A 17,027-nucleotide genomic window follows, 5' to 3' on the forward strand; every position below is an offset into this window, starting at 1 on the left:
CTCACTGATCCAGTAATGAGTGACTCGACAGTGAAGAATACATATATTTATAATGACTAGTTTAGCTTGTTCCAGAGGTAGATAAAATAGCTAAGTGTGTTAGGTCTAACTCTTGTGTGTTTCGTTCCGCTTACCGGTCCGGCGGGCGGAGCTGCAGGATTTCTGCTTCACACACGTTGCATACCGCTATTTTACTGTCTTTTTCGGACACCTTAAAATAATGCCAGACCGGTGAAGCCATTTTGGCGAGCTTGTTTTGCCGCACACAGAGAAAAGTGTCATGTATTTTACGTCATGTGATCGGCTCTCGTGATCGGCATGTTTAGAGAGCACCGATCGATCGGTAGAGAGTGAGTATCGGCCGATCTCGATCGGTGACCGATCGATCGGAGCATCCCTAACCTGCAAACTTGCTCGCCTTTTCCACTCTTGCCAGGAAGGATTCTTGCCTAGCTTCTGAAGGAAGTGACTCGGAAGACATGCCCTACCAAGGAAGCGTCCTCGACATTGAGAAACACCCCCTGTAGCGAGTAAAACTCTAACACAGAAAATAAGTGTCTATGCTGCCCCAGAACGCCTCGTTGGAGATTTTTCTTTTTCCATTTTTTCCTTCCGGGGCCTTCTGACGTAACTAAGTCCAAATGGACAAAAGCTCCGTACACTGCGGAGCTCAGCCTGAGCACACACACACACACACACACACACTAACAGGCTGTGAGTGTGTGTGTGTGTGTGTGTGTGTGTTCAGGCTGAGCTCCGCAGTGTCTCGCTGTCTCGCAGACCCCACACAGAAACCAGGAAACAACACCAGTAATCCAGCTCACACTGTCGGCTCCTCGAGTCTCAAAGGGCGGGGCAGCGAGCCCCGCAACGTCCCGCCGACACGGCACCCAGACCCCACGCAGCATTCTCATCTGTTTGTCATTACTGGTGTCATTTTCTGGTTGCTAACAAACGCCATTGTAACACATAATCACTGATGTTAAGCTGTAACGGTGGTAGACTAATCAGAACAGAGTGGGCGAGCTGACCAATCAGAGCACAGTGGGCTCATAGGGAGGGGGGGGGGCAGGAGCTCCAACAAGCCGTTTAGGACAGAGAGTGACTATACTACATACTATACAGAGATGCTGTATGAGAAACCAATGTGAGTTTGGAAAATTGCACAATATAAATCTATTCTTGTAGACCTCAACAATGGAATTATGATCAGTAGAAATGGCCATGACATGGGACCTTTAAACTTGCGTTCTCAGTATTAACCAGCAGGGTCACAAAAAAAGAGTCAGATTGTATAGAAGTCTATGAGAAAATTACCTGATTTATCACTGGATGTATTACCTCACTTAGCATTGGTTTCTAAAGAGTGTATGGTCTTAGTGGCTAGTTTTATATCTCTTCAGTTTCAATACAGCTCGCTATTCTGTTTGTAAATGATGGTTATTTAGAATAAAATATATAAAAAGCATGGTGTGCCAGATGGCGTGGTTACCTTATGATTGACAGGTCCCTACAGTGGCGTTGTTTGGTCTTGGTGCTCTCTGTGTTTTCGTCTAAGAAAAGTATTTGAATGAACCAACAAATAAATGACCATGATTGTACAGTATGAATGATGTTTATCTACGAATGTCAGATAACTGTGTTTAATTTAACAAAGACAAAACTCATCTTTGGTTCAGAAGCTTTTTGACAGAAAACTGCAAATGTCATTCTGGAGAGCAGAAACTGAAGCTAGAAATATATGAGTGTAATCATAGACAGCAAACTAACTTTTAAGAGCCATACTAATCATCACAGCCTTGTACCATTTCAAAAACATTTTCAAACTTATGGGCTTTCTATCAAAACCTGACTCTGAGATATGAATTCATGCATTAATAACAAGCTAGACTGCTGTTATGGATTATTCACCGGCACCCATTTCAAATCAGCAGTGCAGCGACTACAGCTGATTTCTTTCCAAAATAACATGAATGAACACTTTACAAGATTATAAGATCTGTGCATTGGTTCCTCATTCAAACTTGAATTTATTTCTGTTACTTGTAAACAAAGCTCACACGGCTTTGCACCTCAGTACAAAAAAACATGCTTATGAAAGAAACCAACAAGACCATCTACTGGAACTAGCTAACTCTGAAACAGGAGAGGCTGCTATCTGTATTTATTCCCCAAGTAGATGGAACACCATGCTTGTATTTGTCGGTGAGAGTGTGTGTGTGTTTTTTTAAGAACTTGTGTGTGTGACTGTGTCTTGAATATGTTGTCCCTTGTATATAATAGATTTTCTAGCACGTTGTTTTGCATGATGTTATGAACTGAATCTGCTTTAAAAATCATGTTGATTTAGATCTTGAACTCGTTTACATTGCTTTTTCAGTTAATGAAACATTGTAGTCACTTCAAAAAAGCTTGAGGCTTCAGAGCCATAGTCCACAAACCAATGGCTACCAATGGCATTACTTATAATATTAAGATCATATGACATAATGGAGACAAGTGAAATGAGACACTGCAATAAGCTATAGAACAGGGACCCAGACATTAAACATAACGTATTACATTACATTTGATCATTACATCCATAATTGAGTATTATACAGAAACATTACAAGCTCAAATCTAAGCTACTCTCATCCTAACTATTTATTAATGGTCTAAAATATGTATTCAATCAGTCTAAATATTGGTTTCAAATAGGTAAGATATAATAAAAACAGACTCACTATAGTGGAAAACTATGGCACATAATCCATGCATTGTGTTATTTCCTGACTCTCCATAACTGTTGACTATATGTGCAAAAGGCAGCATACTGGGCACTCCATACATGCACAGTATATGTCTTGTGGAATTGAGACATACTTCCGCTCTATAGCTCCTTTTCTTTATCTGCAGACTCTCTGCAGCTTGACACAAACACAACAATGTAGTGTGGCACAGTGACTGGATGTTATTGGGGATGTTGTTGCCTCCATGGAAACGCTGCAGACAGATCAAATAAAAACATCCTTTGAACATCTTGTTCCTCCACTCAAGTCTTGCTCAAAATGAGAAACAGCTTGCATACTGAGCTGGGGACAGGGGACTGCTTGCCACAAGGGGACAGTGTTGCATCAGTATGCAGTCCACATATTGCACATATACAGACACACACACACATACATACATGTCAATCTATAGCATTGTGCTTTCATGTAGCCGTTTGCGTTCAATCAATACAAAGGAAAATGGGGCGAAACGTGCAAAGAGGGAACAAAAAGGCTGCAGGAAAGACGAAAAAGAGGAAATTAGAGGACAATAAAACAAGGAGGAAAGGATGCATGCATAGGAAAGGAGATAACAAGAGAAAGGAGGATACATGTACAGCTGTTTCTTGTCATTTCATATTTTATATTATCTGCTTGTTCATTAAGGAGAAATGTGTTGAAGAAGCTCAGAGAATAGATGAGAGCATGAGTGAGAGGGAGAGATGGAGGAGTGTGTCTGTGAGGGAGGGAGGGAGAGGAGAGCGTTAGTGGATAAATGAGAGAGCAGCGCTGGCTCAGCCACAGCTTCTTACTGCCAGGCGGAGGAAGGAGTCCAGGAAACACACACAGAGATCAGTCGGACCTAAGCAGCTGTTTCCAGGAGCTTCTCCTGCAGCCTCAGAAGAGCGTTGGATTTTCCCTCTTGATTCATCTTCACATGGAGGCATCTGGAGAGGCTTGTGCTCCAGGATTGGTCCTCTAACCTGTGGCAGTGTAGGAGACTTTAGCAGCGGGACCATCCTGGCTGGGTTTTCTTCTTGGGCTTATTGCTCGTGTTACCTGTCGCATCATGTTGTGCGGCTGCTGTTTTTAGCATGAATCCTGTCAACAGTTTGGACTGTGTGTGAGAGCCGGCCAGAGTTTCTGTTTGTTTGTGTGTGAATGTGTGTGTGTGAGGATGAGTGTTCCCATGTTGAAGATTGGCGCTGTGCTCAGCACCATGGCGATGGTAACTAACTGGATGTCCCAGACCCTGCCGTCGCTGGTGGGACTCAATGGAACCATCATTTCCCCTGAGGGCACACATGAGCGGATCATCAGTGTATGTATTCTGTAAAAACACACTTTGTACACACACACACACACACACACACACACACACACACACACACACACACACACACACACACACACACACACACACACACACACACACACACACACACACACATACACACACACATACACACACACACACACACACACACACACACACACACACACACACACACACACACACACACACACATACACACACACACACACACCACACACATACACACATACACACACACACATACACACACACATACACACACACACACACACACACACACACTGTATGAAGAAACATAATTGCTTGTTTTGGTCACCAGAAGTCCAGCTTTCTCTAACATTCTGTTCAATAGGAGTCAGACGAGATAAAAGATGTGTTTATTGCTGCTGAAGTTTATCTTGTGTTCATCCAGTGTTCAAACACATACTTCAATCAGCTGTTGTGAACACATCAGCACCCACTCAGTGCATAGTATTGCATTAGCTCTCTAATAGGACGTTCTCTCAATTTGATTAGAGCGACTGCTCCTTTTAATTGCAGCAACACACCCAGAGAATGTTCCAAATGACAGGGATAATGAGTCAGGTTAAGGGATCAACACATGCCGTCATATTTAGCCCTCATGCAGCAGATATCTGATCTGTCCACTGGTGCAGAACATAGAACAAAGGAGCACAAGAAACACAAAAAGAAGAACAGATTCAGAGCTACATGTGGGGGAAGAAAAAAGGGCAGTGTGCTGCCTTTAGAAAAATAAAGTGCACTCAATAAATAATATTTTCTGTTTATATGACTCTTAAAGTACATGTGTACAGTATACACACACACACACACACACACACACACACACACACACACACACACACACACACACACACACACACACACACACACACACACAGAGGCGTAATAGGATTGCTCTCTCTCTCTGACTTACTGGGGTGATATTTCTCCTGGGGAAGGCTGACTCACCCATGGGACAGCAAGCAATTTGTTGCCCTAGCAACAACCTGGCAACCCATGTATATGCTGGACCGCTGCACATACAGGTCTTTTAACTCGGTATATAAACTGTGTGTGTTTATGTGCAATCCTGGGCTTTGCATGATTTAGCTTTCTGGCTGGAGAGGCGCCTCACAGCTGCTGTGTGGTGGTACTTTGCAAGTTCAGCAAAGTGCATGCAGTCTCATGCAACTATACGCCCACACTCACACACACACTCACACACACACACTCACACACACACGCACACACACACACACACTCACAAAAAAACTCACACAAACACACTCACACACACAAGCAGTGGCTGAGAACAGATGGAGATGTTCAGTGCTGCTCTTCATGCCATGTCAGCAGATGACAAACAGGAATCTCTGAGATTTTCAGCTTTTGTGTGACTGTAAATCACTTTGACGATGTTTTCCGTTGTTCCTAACCTAACAGTTCTGTCAAAATAAATCAAACACTTCATTGACATCCATCAAAATGTGATTATTATAAAAGTGAAATGACACCGTTTTTTTTTTCATCCATTGGTTCAGGCTGGTTTGGTCAAGTGTATCCATTCATTTGAGTTATTTCAATAGTTCATCCATTTATATTGGCTAACTGGGGAATATAATGGTAATAATACATTACCATTGCCAATTTAACCATTTATTTATTATTTTTAGCGACCTATTTGAACCATTCACAGATTATCTTTAGCTATTTTCACCATTTATCTGTTCCATTTACCTACTATAAACATTTATCTATTACTTTTTCCAATTAAAACCCTATTACCTTCAGAAAAAAAGCCATAGGGTTCAAATAAAGGTTGATGTCAACGTGTAGATGTTTAGATTTGTTGTGTGTGAATAACACTACAGTATCTCCACCTCCTCTCTTTATCTTTTTAATTATCCCAGGAATTAAGCTCTGTTAGCTCTCAACACTCTCTCTCTATTTGCACTGATCACAATCAGCTTTGCTGCCTGAGTAGATTTTTATCATGTTTCCCTCGTGTGAAATTAACCCTTAGGTGCCTTATGTCGTCCTCTGTTTAATGACATCCAGCAGTAGGCACAAACGGTGCTTATATTCTCATCCCATCCACGTCCTCCTTTAAAACACCCCTACCCCGTCCGCTGTATTGTAAATAGGACTTCAAGGTTAGCACAGCAAACCCAGCTGATTGACTTATCAGATGTTTCCCTCCAGGCCCCCCCCCCACCCCCATGTCTCCATGCACCCAGCCTCCTCTGTCATTATTCTTTTTCATGGTTTGTAGGGCAGCCTCTCAGCCTGAACACTGTGACAGGCGGGTGTGTGTCATGCTTTTACATTGTTCCTAAATATTGGCACTTCTACTGTAAGTAGGTCAGACTGAAGACCCAGTTAAAGCTCGCCTAAATAAGCTTATCATTCGTTTGTTGTGAAATGAGTCCAACGTTTTAGACCGCAGGGGAATTTTTGCTGTCACCTCAGCACTACCTAATGATGTCCCAAAATAACTCTCATTTATTCTATAAAGCATGCCTCATTATATAACCACTGAGATGGTGTTTTTGAACTGTTGATAAAGAGTGCAGCTTTGAGCATCACATGAACAAAATCTACGTTGTTCTCATTAAAGAAACCTAATGGGGAAATCGGAGCACTACTGAATACCTTATGCTGCAATTAAAATACTGTTTTTAATGCATTAAAATATTTCATTCAATCTATCTAATATGAAATGGATTGCATTCATGTTTGTTTTTTTAGCAAATCACTGGTGCATCAAGTGGTGCACTTTCAAAATGTGATTATACAATCTGCACTAGTGCATTTGGCTTATTGGGAGCAAATTAAAAGCTGTAAAAACTGAAGTGAGCTAAGATAATACAGAACTTCCAGCGATCTTAAACACCCAGATGATACAGAGCAACATTGACAAACAAATCTGAATTTAAATAAACAATGTTGTAATTACTTTGTGGTTATTTGGCTTTTCAGCTGCTAAATGCTCCACTGTGTCCACCAGCTAGTCTCTTAATGAGGCTGTGGCTCAGTGAATAGTGCGCTGAACTTGGAATCAGGGGGTAGCAAGTTCGAGTCCCACTGCAGTCAGCATGTCGTTGTGTCCCTGGCCAAATTGTTCCTGTGGGGATTGTCCACAGTATTGAATGTATGTAAGTCGCTTTGGATAAAAGCGTCTAACAAGTGAAATGTCATGTAATTAGGGTTGCAAAATTCCGGGAATTTTCAAAGATTGAAACTTTCCATGGGAATAAACTGGGCATTTTCTAAATTGAAGGTTGGCTCTTCATAGGGAACTTAAATATAGTTGGGGAAAGTATATTTTATCATAATCTTGACTAAAACAAACAGATGCCATTCAAGTACACTTGAATATCCATGCCATAGCACACTGCTTACTGCATGGCTATTGAGACCACACAAAGGTTCGCAACAGGCTCACAAATGTGAGAGTGGAAAAACTGGTTGGCATTCGGGCAAACCTAAGGCTCTCTGAGCCTGACACAGAGCCATCCTCAACAAGGCTGGACAGTGACACTGCAGAGGAAGACTCAGAGGTGGATGTTGATGAGGCCCAGGAAGAGCCCATTGACTGAAAGGGTTTAGCCAAAATGCAGAGGATTGCTTGAAGGAAGATTTTAATGTGTAATGGGACTGTTTGGAGGGAGAAGATCTCTTTTCATTTAACATTTAGAATGGGACATTGTGGGGATTTTTGGATGGGGGGTGCATTTTGTTCATTTTTTAATGAGTGGGGTTGAGGGGGATGAGTAATATTTAACTCAACATTCCTGTCCCATTCATTCGTTCTTCAATGAAACAAATAATTGTTTAATAAAATAATTAAAACTTGTTCTGTTCTACTTAAAAAAACAACAATTGTTTTTAAATAAATCTGTTGAAATGTCATGTTTTTTGTTTAATTTTGCATCGAATATTTCCAAAATTCCCCAGCTTAACTTCCCATGGAAACTTTCCGGAAACTTTCCAACCCTAAATGTAATGTAATGTGTTTCCTGTCCTTTTAGAGCCTCCTGAGGCACAAAACAAAGCTATGTTAGCAGAGTCAGGGATACATTTCTGATGATTGTGTCACTACTTTCACACACAAGTAGTCACATGATCTTACTTATATTGAAAATAATAATTAAACCAGCTTTAACTGGGGTTTTTTTTGGTTCATAAATCCATAATAAAGTGTCAATGTTTTTTAGATTAATACCTGAACCCCAAGAATACAACTAAATCTCAAGTGTTATAAAGTGCACCACTTCAAATGACCAACCACATACATTCAGATAAATGGTAAATAAAACAATTTCAACAATATATAATAATAATAATCAATGAGGTATTTAGTTGCTGGCCTTTTATCTTCATAATTGTCTTTCATATCTGGTAATACAACATCTGAAAGTATTTTCCAGGGACAAAATGACATGCTTTAGTTGTGTGGTTAAAGAGAAATGGGGCAGTCGCAAGCAAACAGTGTGTTGAAGAAATGTGTTTCTACTATGAGAATGAACATGTACCAGCTAGAGTAGAATTGGTCTGGACTGTGAGTCGGGTAGAAATCTTTTTTTTAAATTCAGATTTGTGGGAGCTCAGGGGAGCCGGTGAGTTTCTGCCAAAGAGAACAGCAGCTCGGTCTGTGGAATCAGAGCGTGGACACTCTCCAGTTCTGCTGCCAGCTCTCCTGGACACGAGCATGTGGGAGATGTCACGGCTGATTTTAGCTGCAAACAAGAGATATCTCATTTAGACACAGTTGTGTAGAATAAAGTGCACATTCCTTTTTAACAATAATGGACTCCTGAAATCCTGCTGAGATTTACCTTCAAGATAGAATAGGACAGGGACATTTTAAAACACATATTTGTCCACTTTCTAACAACAACCAGATATGAGTAACATGTTGAGCAAATGGGTGTTAGAAAAGGCACAACGGAAACTGCTTCGGTTGTATGACTCATACCGTCCTTTTGAAAAACACTTTTACACAAAAACAGATTCACACAAAATAACAAAAACATAGCAAACACAAACATGACAACATTTCAAGTCTGTGAAATATAGTTTAAGCAATGCTTTTTATTTTTGCTTTAAAGGAGCACTGCCCTATTTTCTTTCGATTTTTGTCTTTTCATTTTCCCTTTTCTATGAATCTAATTTATTAAATGGATCCTACTGTAACCCTACTATACACTGTCTGAATGAACACACATGTATATGAGTGCAGTCTGTAGGGAAGAAAACCCTAAGGGATGTGATTTAAATCTAAATATTCCCTAGCATCCTTGGCAATGTTGATGGAGCTTGATCTGTATGCACACTGTAGAAGAAGCACATTAGAAATGTCATTTGAATGTATTGATTTTAAATAAGCAGAAGTAGCCATTTGTCACATTTAAGGAGCTGCTGGAGACCGGGACTTTTTTACGACTCTCACTTTGACACAAAAGTTAAACATAATCAGCATATTTAACAATTGTTACAGATATGCCCAATGCACTTATTGTTTTCACACTATAAGACCGTTTACAATCCGACAGGAAAAGGCTGGTTACTGAAGGAATTGTACATGAAATGTTTATAAAATGTGAAAACTGAAGTCAGGTAGAAAGTTGCTTTTTAGAAATAAAATCCTATTGATTGTAAATAAACCATTAAATCCAGTATTAAAGTTTCTCTGAGACCTTCTCCTCTGTAGGACTCCCTCTGTTCTTCCTGCAGGGACTCAGTTAACAGAGCTTGTTTGTGTGCAGGGTCTGTACCCGGGCTCAGAGGAGGGCTGGCAGGTGTACAGCACGGCGTCTGATCCGGACGGCAGATGTGTTTGCACGGTGGTCGCTCCGGCTCGAAACCTCTGCAAACGAGACCCTCGGAGTCGACAGCTACGCCTGCTGACTGAACAGGTTTGTGTTTGTCTCTCCTCTTTGAGTGCTTCCCTGCATGTTTCACTGGTCAGCATTGTGAAATGCACAGGGGAAAGTCAGCATACTGGAATCAAATATTCACTGGCCTGTCTCTTTGTTTTGACACTTGCAGTAACACACATGAACACACACACACACCCACACACACGAGTTTCACTGACAGATGTATACTCCTTGATACATCAGTAGCTGTATCCTCTAAAGACTCCCAGTCATTCAACACGCCAAAAGAGTTTAAGCTCAAAGGAAATACTGACAGATGGGTGGGAAAGAAACAATTTGTTCTACATTGCAGGCTGCAGCTCTGTATTTGTTTGCATGAATGTTAATATGTTCATAGAGCATGTTTATGTGAGGAAATGCATTCAGCTGCGTTAGCACATTCCTCTAAATGTATATGTGCTTCCTGAGAGAGAAATCAAAATGATTTGTGACAGAATTGATGAATTATTGAACACCGTCAGGCCAGCATTTCTAAAGCATGCACTTACTTTGCACATCAGGATATATATGCATCCTGTTTTCTTGCCAAAGTGTTCCAAGGCACACTAACAATAACTTAAAGAGGATCATTTTCATTCACGGCTGGTGCTGCATTCAGGGCTCTTTTCAGCATGAGAAAATATCAGCACTATCAGGAATAACTTCTCCTCGCTCTGTTCCTGTTGGGAGGCTTCTGTATTTATGAATCTTAATTAGCTCAGTGTGTCTGGAAGTGACACCTAGATCCTGCTGAGGGTGTTAATGTGTGTGTATGAATGCATGTGTGTGTTTACGTGTCTCCGGCCTCCGTAGCATGTGTAACAGTGGGACATGTGTGGGTGGGTTTTTTCCCTTAGTGTTTGTTTGTTGTTTGTTTTCATATCACTTCAGGATATCTGGGTCATCTTGATAATGGATTTTTCAGGGTTTTTTGTTCACGCTTGTTTTTTTACATCCAGTAACAAAAGAGATTTGAAGTATCTGGTAGCTTTTCAGGGTGCTTAATGAGAAGAGGCGTGGGAGTTGGCTTGTCCCGCTAATTCATTTTGATACATTTTCCCCGAAATTATTGCGATAAACGATAATATTGTCGGCACCGTTGTAAGACCATCTTAGACCACTGACATAATGATAATATATAATAATAATTCAAGTACATCCTGTCAAACATAACTTTTTATTGAACATCCAACATTGCAAATGAAATGTGAAATAATATTCAAATATATAAATTATATATAATAAATAAAACAAATTAAATTATAAAAAATGTATTAAATCACACACAACCAACACAATCAATTAAATAGACTCAGGCTGGAAAACAGAGCTCTCTCTCTTATATATATATATATATATATATATATATATATATAAATAAATAAATATGAGCACACATTGTCTCACAAAAACCTCCTTAAAATAGCACCACTGTCCATACAAAGACCCAGATGCCTCAACAGGCCATATTCAAATCTGTATTTCAAAGAGCAAGGAACACCAACATGTTTGCATTGTCGGGCAAATACATCTTTGATTGTAAACTGTCGGGAAGGTGGGGGATCTCCATCTCCAGCTGCCGTGTTTGCTCCCAGCTGGGAAAACGGAATGGGGTGGTTGTGTTTCAGGTGCAGTTTAAGGTTGGTCGTATTGCTAGCTTTTGTTGCTACCTTTTTAAAACAAATGCGACACACCGCCCGGCTCAATCAAGTCCGTAGGTTCGCCTCGTTGATTTGGCTTAAATCAAAAATATTCCCACACCGGAGATGTGGTATTAGGTTTTGCAACCAACTGCATTTAACTCCAAATTCCCCTCGAGTAAGTCACACGTTGTCTCCTGCTTGTCTCTATATTATTAATTTGGCTGCTACACTGTTGCACCCGGAGTTTCCTGACTTGGCTGTGTGTGAGCCCCGCCCCTCACAGCGCGCCGGGCTACAATTCTGGTCACATCCTTATGTAAACAAACACGCATGTAAACGGCAATTTATCGAGCTCAGACAAGTTATCGAGTCCATTTTTATTTAGCGTACGATAAGTCAATTTATTGATTATCGCGACAGGCCTACGTGGGAGTGTGTTTGTTGTCTCTGGAGCAGGACAGAGTCTAGGTGAGAACCTCATGTTTAAATGGATCCAGGTTCTTCAGAGAGAAACAGGATCTGTGTGACTTTGCATCATGTTTTGGAGTGAAGATGGTCTGAATATTAAGAGGTCAGCTTGGCTTGATTTGTTCATTCTTTAGTCATCTGCTGCCTTCACGTTGAAATTGAGATGGAAGGAATTGCCTGTGGTGCTCGCAGCTCCACAATATTTCATAAAAATTCAGAAGCAGCGTGTCTCTAGAATCAGATTACCATGAAATGTTGAACAGACATGTGTGCCTTTCTGCTTTCCTCTTAAGGTTGACATTTTACGTTCAAAGTGAATTATATTGACAGACTATGGCTGTGCCGCATATTTGCGAAAAGTATTTACGTTTCCTGGTGGTAAAATGTTAAAACCTCAATTATCTTTTCAAGTATATTTAGCTCTAACGTCAAGTTAACATTTTGATATGTACAACACTTTGTTTTATAACTAAAAATCTTGCTAAACTGATAACATTCCCATCCTCCTCAGCTGTCCTTTTTTGTATTAAAAACAGCGTCACATGTGCTAGATAGTCGAAGACTCTTAATCTTGTTGATTAATTAATTACGGAAATACTGTCACCCTGTAGTAAACAAGTCTCATAGCAATTTTCTCACTTAAAATATGTCTTACAGCTTTTCTGAGATGCACTCACAGAAGCTCCCTCTGGAGGGAACTTTGGGATTTAGACCTTTGCAGACCATTTACACACACACAAAAACCTATAAAACACACTATAGGAAAGTGGAACAACCCTTTAAATATTCCATCTCACAGCCATATTTAACAACAGGTGTTTGGGAACAACAAGCAGGTGGCAGGAATCCAGCAACTGCCAAAAGCAATCATAATCCTTTTTGGCAATATGCAGTGTACTAACAATCATTAATCATTTTGTCAACCCTGTGTGTGTTTTAGGTTCAGAATGTGAGTCAGTCCATGGAGGTGGTAGACCTGCGGACATCCAGAGACCTGCAGTATGTCCGAGACTCTGAGCCGCTGCTGAGAGGAGTGGACGGACGTTTACACACATATGTCTCCAACCCACGCACTCTGACGACTAAGGGCCTGCAGGTAGACACACACACACACACACACACACACACACACACACACACACACACACACACACACACACACACACACATAAAGACACCCAGACACACACAGTGTAAGACGGTCGCCGTGGGGAACACATAACCTTTGGTGTGAAAACATTGATTTCACGCATGCCAAGCTGAAGTTTTTTGCCCGCACTCAGACACGCGAGCGTCTTCCATGAAGGGCACAAAATGTGCGCTGAGTAAAAGTGTCACACAGCTTTGTGCAGAAGGTGCCAGCGAAACTGCAGCGTCACTGCACACATTAAGAAAAGAGAAAAAAAAGAGAATCTGTCTGGAATGAATCTCACATTTAAATATTGATGATGACATTTACATAATATTTACACAACCAAAAGCAGAGAGAGTTCTTGTACAACATTCAGCTCGATGTCATTTTTTAATTTTCAGGAGAGAAGATAAGATTACCTGGCTAGATAAGTGTTGCCTTTAAACAAGGGATATTTTGTGCACCTCCTACATTAAGAGTTCTTATCTCATCAGTGTGTTTTCTCCCATGATGCCGCTGGCAGGCATCTGTGCCAACAACAAACCAGCAGGCAAGTGGAAGATTATCTCAAGAGTTATAGAGAATGAAAAGGCTGGTGGATCTAAGCAGCAAGTGATCCACACAGTTAAATCAGCTGTGACATTGCTGCTTCAATCTTCGCAGTTTGGCAGTAAACTACTCATAATGACACTCAACTAAAAGGTGGTAAAACCCTGTAAACTGTCTACTTCTGTGGGTAAGTTTGGCACTAAGGATTGATTTGGCATCTTGTCACATTTGAATGTACAAAGTGGGCTACATTTCAGTCGTAGTAAGGACATTCTATACATAGAAGCAGGGGCGGTTCTAGGGGGGGGGGGCAACATGGGCCAGTGCCCCCGTAACACTGACCAGGGACACCCCTGTGGCCCCCCTCCACAAAAAGGTTACAATATTACGATTTATTGGAACTAAATCAAATCAGAAACCCGGATGTACAGTGGAGATTAAACTGTTCATTACCTTATATAAAAGCAAATACTGTTTATGTTTTTTAATTAAATTGTCAATTAAAGTTACTGAAACAAATACTCTAAATGAAAAAAAAAAACCGACTGAAACAAAGGACTGTAACTAAACCAATTACTGTATTTTACACAATTACTTTATACTGTCTTTGTATTTTTAACCTGCTTTTATTGTGCCCCTCTCATGAAATAACTGGCCCCAGCCTGGCCCCCCCAGTGAAATGGGACTAGAACAGCCACTGCATAGAAGTAGTCATTTTTAACCAAATTCAGACTGAATTCAACCTAGATATGTCTTTTGATGTGCAAATTACCAAAGAAAGGGATCAAAAGCTCTTTGATTAGTGTATAAACTACAATTTACTTTATCATGGAGGGTCATGCGTTAGATGGCCAGGAGCACTGACGTCCTGAAATCTCTGTTTTTTGCATAGAAACTCTTAAAATGTTTTGCTGAAATCAGCTAATTATTTATCATGCATGCGCCTATTTCATGAAATGTCAAACTATTGTTTTTTAAATGCCAAACAGCACACATAACATCAATTATTTATGAAGTCATTAGAAGCTCATTAGTCCAACATTGTAGAATAATATATCTAATATTTAAAAAAACATGAGGAGCTATACAAAACTAGCAGAGGCTCCATAGGAGGTCAGGATACACACTCACTGACACACACACACACACACACACACACACACACACACACACACACACACACACACACACACACACACACACACACACACACACACACACACACACGCACACACACACACACACACACACACACACACACACGCACGCACGCACACACACACACACACACACACACACACACATACACACACACTCTCATGCCTTTCGCCTTACTTCCACAAATGGAGAGCATTTCCGTCTTCCCCATAATCCATTCTGCCTTTCATCTTTTTCCGGGCATCTTCTTAACAACATCACGGGGCTCTGGGGTCTGTTTTTAAAGTTTTCATGCAGTTATCTTATGTGTGTGTTCGTGTTTTATGTGTGTGTGTGTGTGTGTGTTCGTGTTTTATGTGTGTGTGTGTGTTCGTGTTTTATGTGTGTGTGTGTGTGTGTGTGTGTGTGTGTGTGTGTGTGTGTGTGTGTGTGTGTGTGTGTGTGTGTGTGTGTGTGTGTGTGTGTGTGTGTGTGTGTGTGTGTGTGTGTGTGTGTGTGTGTGTGTGTGTGTGTGTGTGTGTTGCTCCTTGGGAGTTCTCACAATCATAAGCTTTTGCCTTTGCACTGAGAGGAAGAACTGGTGAATATGTATGCAATGTGCAGCTAGCTACAGTAAGTTTATCAATAACTTAAGAGTATTTTTATCCCTCGGGAGGAACGGAACGAGGGATAAAAATACGAGAAGTGGAGGTCAAACAGAGAGATTAGGACGGATTGATAGATGGAGAGCGTCTGGAAAATGGAGGAGAAAAGGGGAGGAAGTGGATGGTAAGAGATAGCTTATTCCACATTACCATGTCCCCCCTGTGGGAGGGAGGGATGAGAGGAAGTAAAGTAAGAGGCGATGTAAAGGTTACGCAGAGAGAGAGGGGAGATAAAAGAGTGGAACAGGAGAGGAGAGATTAGAGAGATTAAGATGAAGGAGGACACATGGCAGGGGTGGCATTAGCCAGCTAAAGCGGTAACTATCTAACAGGCCTTGACATTCTCTGCATTTTGTCAAGATTGATTGTAATACATATTAATGAACTCTCAATTATATGCATATAATGAAGCCAATACCAGTCAGTGAGGATTAAGTGGCCACATGTAAGGTTAACCACAGAATCCACACACTTTTCTCTTATGGCATGTAAGAATGCTGCGCAAAATGTTTTTTTAAGTGATGTCTGAAATGCATTTAGGTCCTGATTTGAAGATAGCAGGGAATAAAGTGTTTGACTGACTGCCAGGCTTGTTTCCTGCACTGTAAAATGTTTGGCTGTAAAATTACAGTAAATTACTGGCTACTAGTTGCATGGATTTCACAGTAATTTACTTTAAATATTTCACAGTAATTGACTGTAAATATTTCACAGTAATTTACTGTAGATATTTCACAGTAAATTAGAATAAAAGTACAACTAAATACTGTGACTTTACAGTTGCCATGCCCATGGAAATACTGTGATATAGCAGTACAGAGCTGTGGTATTATGGTACCTTGCTGTACATAAATTACAGTAATTACCTGTATTTTCACACTATTACTGTAGAAGTAGTGCAACACAGTAGCCAGTAATTTACTGTAAATATACAAATGTAAATAATAGGATAATATATTGTACATTTGACTAGTTAACTGGGATTTTACCATAACTACACAATTCAATCAGCTCAATCAACAAAGAAAAACAAAGAAAATGCCCATTTTAACTTTGTATTACTCTATTGAAGTGCAAAGTACATTTCACAGTGTCTTGAATGTTGTTACGGCCCCAACCTCTACTCCGCGGTAGTGGCTCGTGCTGAGATCCGCAATATGACAGAATACACGCAATAACCGGTACTTGGTAACGAGCATTTATTGATAATCAGCAGTTTGCTCACACAAGCGAAACGGGAAACAAAAAGAGGTCTGGAGGACTGGCCAAAAGGAACAAACAGGAGGGAACCCGAGCCAGCCACACTACGGGCCATAGGACCCAGAGCTCCCCCCCCCCCACTAACCAGAAATCAAATATAAACCCTATGGGAAAACAAAATAAAGCCGCGAAAACTGGACTACCAGGTCCTCCAGGCTGAACA

At 40.7% G+C, this 17,027-nt stretch overlaps 1 protein-coding gene across 1 annotated transcript in view; it reads left to right on the forward strand.

Moving 5' to 3' along the window:
• The first annotated feature begins 3,567 nt into the window (after positions 1–3,567).
• LOC117555306 (noelin-2-like) overlaps positions 3,568–17,027 on the forward strand; it is a 34,278-nt gene continuing 20,818 nt past the window's right edge. Inside the window, exons 1-3 of the mRNA XM_034230156.1 lie at positions 3,568–4,071; positions 9,858–10,007; positions 13,062–13,217. Of these exons, the coding sequence (XP_034086047.1) occupies positions 3,928–4,071; positions 9,858–10,007; positions 13,062–13,217 (450 nt within the window). The 5' untranslated portion in view covers positions 3,568–3,927. The remainder of the gene's footprint in view (positions 4,072–9,857; positions 10,008–13,061; positions 13,218–17,027) is intronic.

The sequence above is a fragment of the Gymnodraco acuticeps genome, unplaced genomic scaffold (assembly GCF_902827175.1).
Source record: "Gymnodraco acuticeps unplaced genomic scaffold, fGymAcu1.1, whole genome shotgun sequence".
NCBI classification, from domain to species: domain Eukaryota; kingdom Metazoa; phylum Chordata; class Actinopteri; order Perciformes; family Bathydraconidae; genus Gymnodraco; species Gymnodraco acuticeps.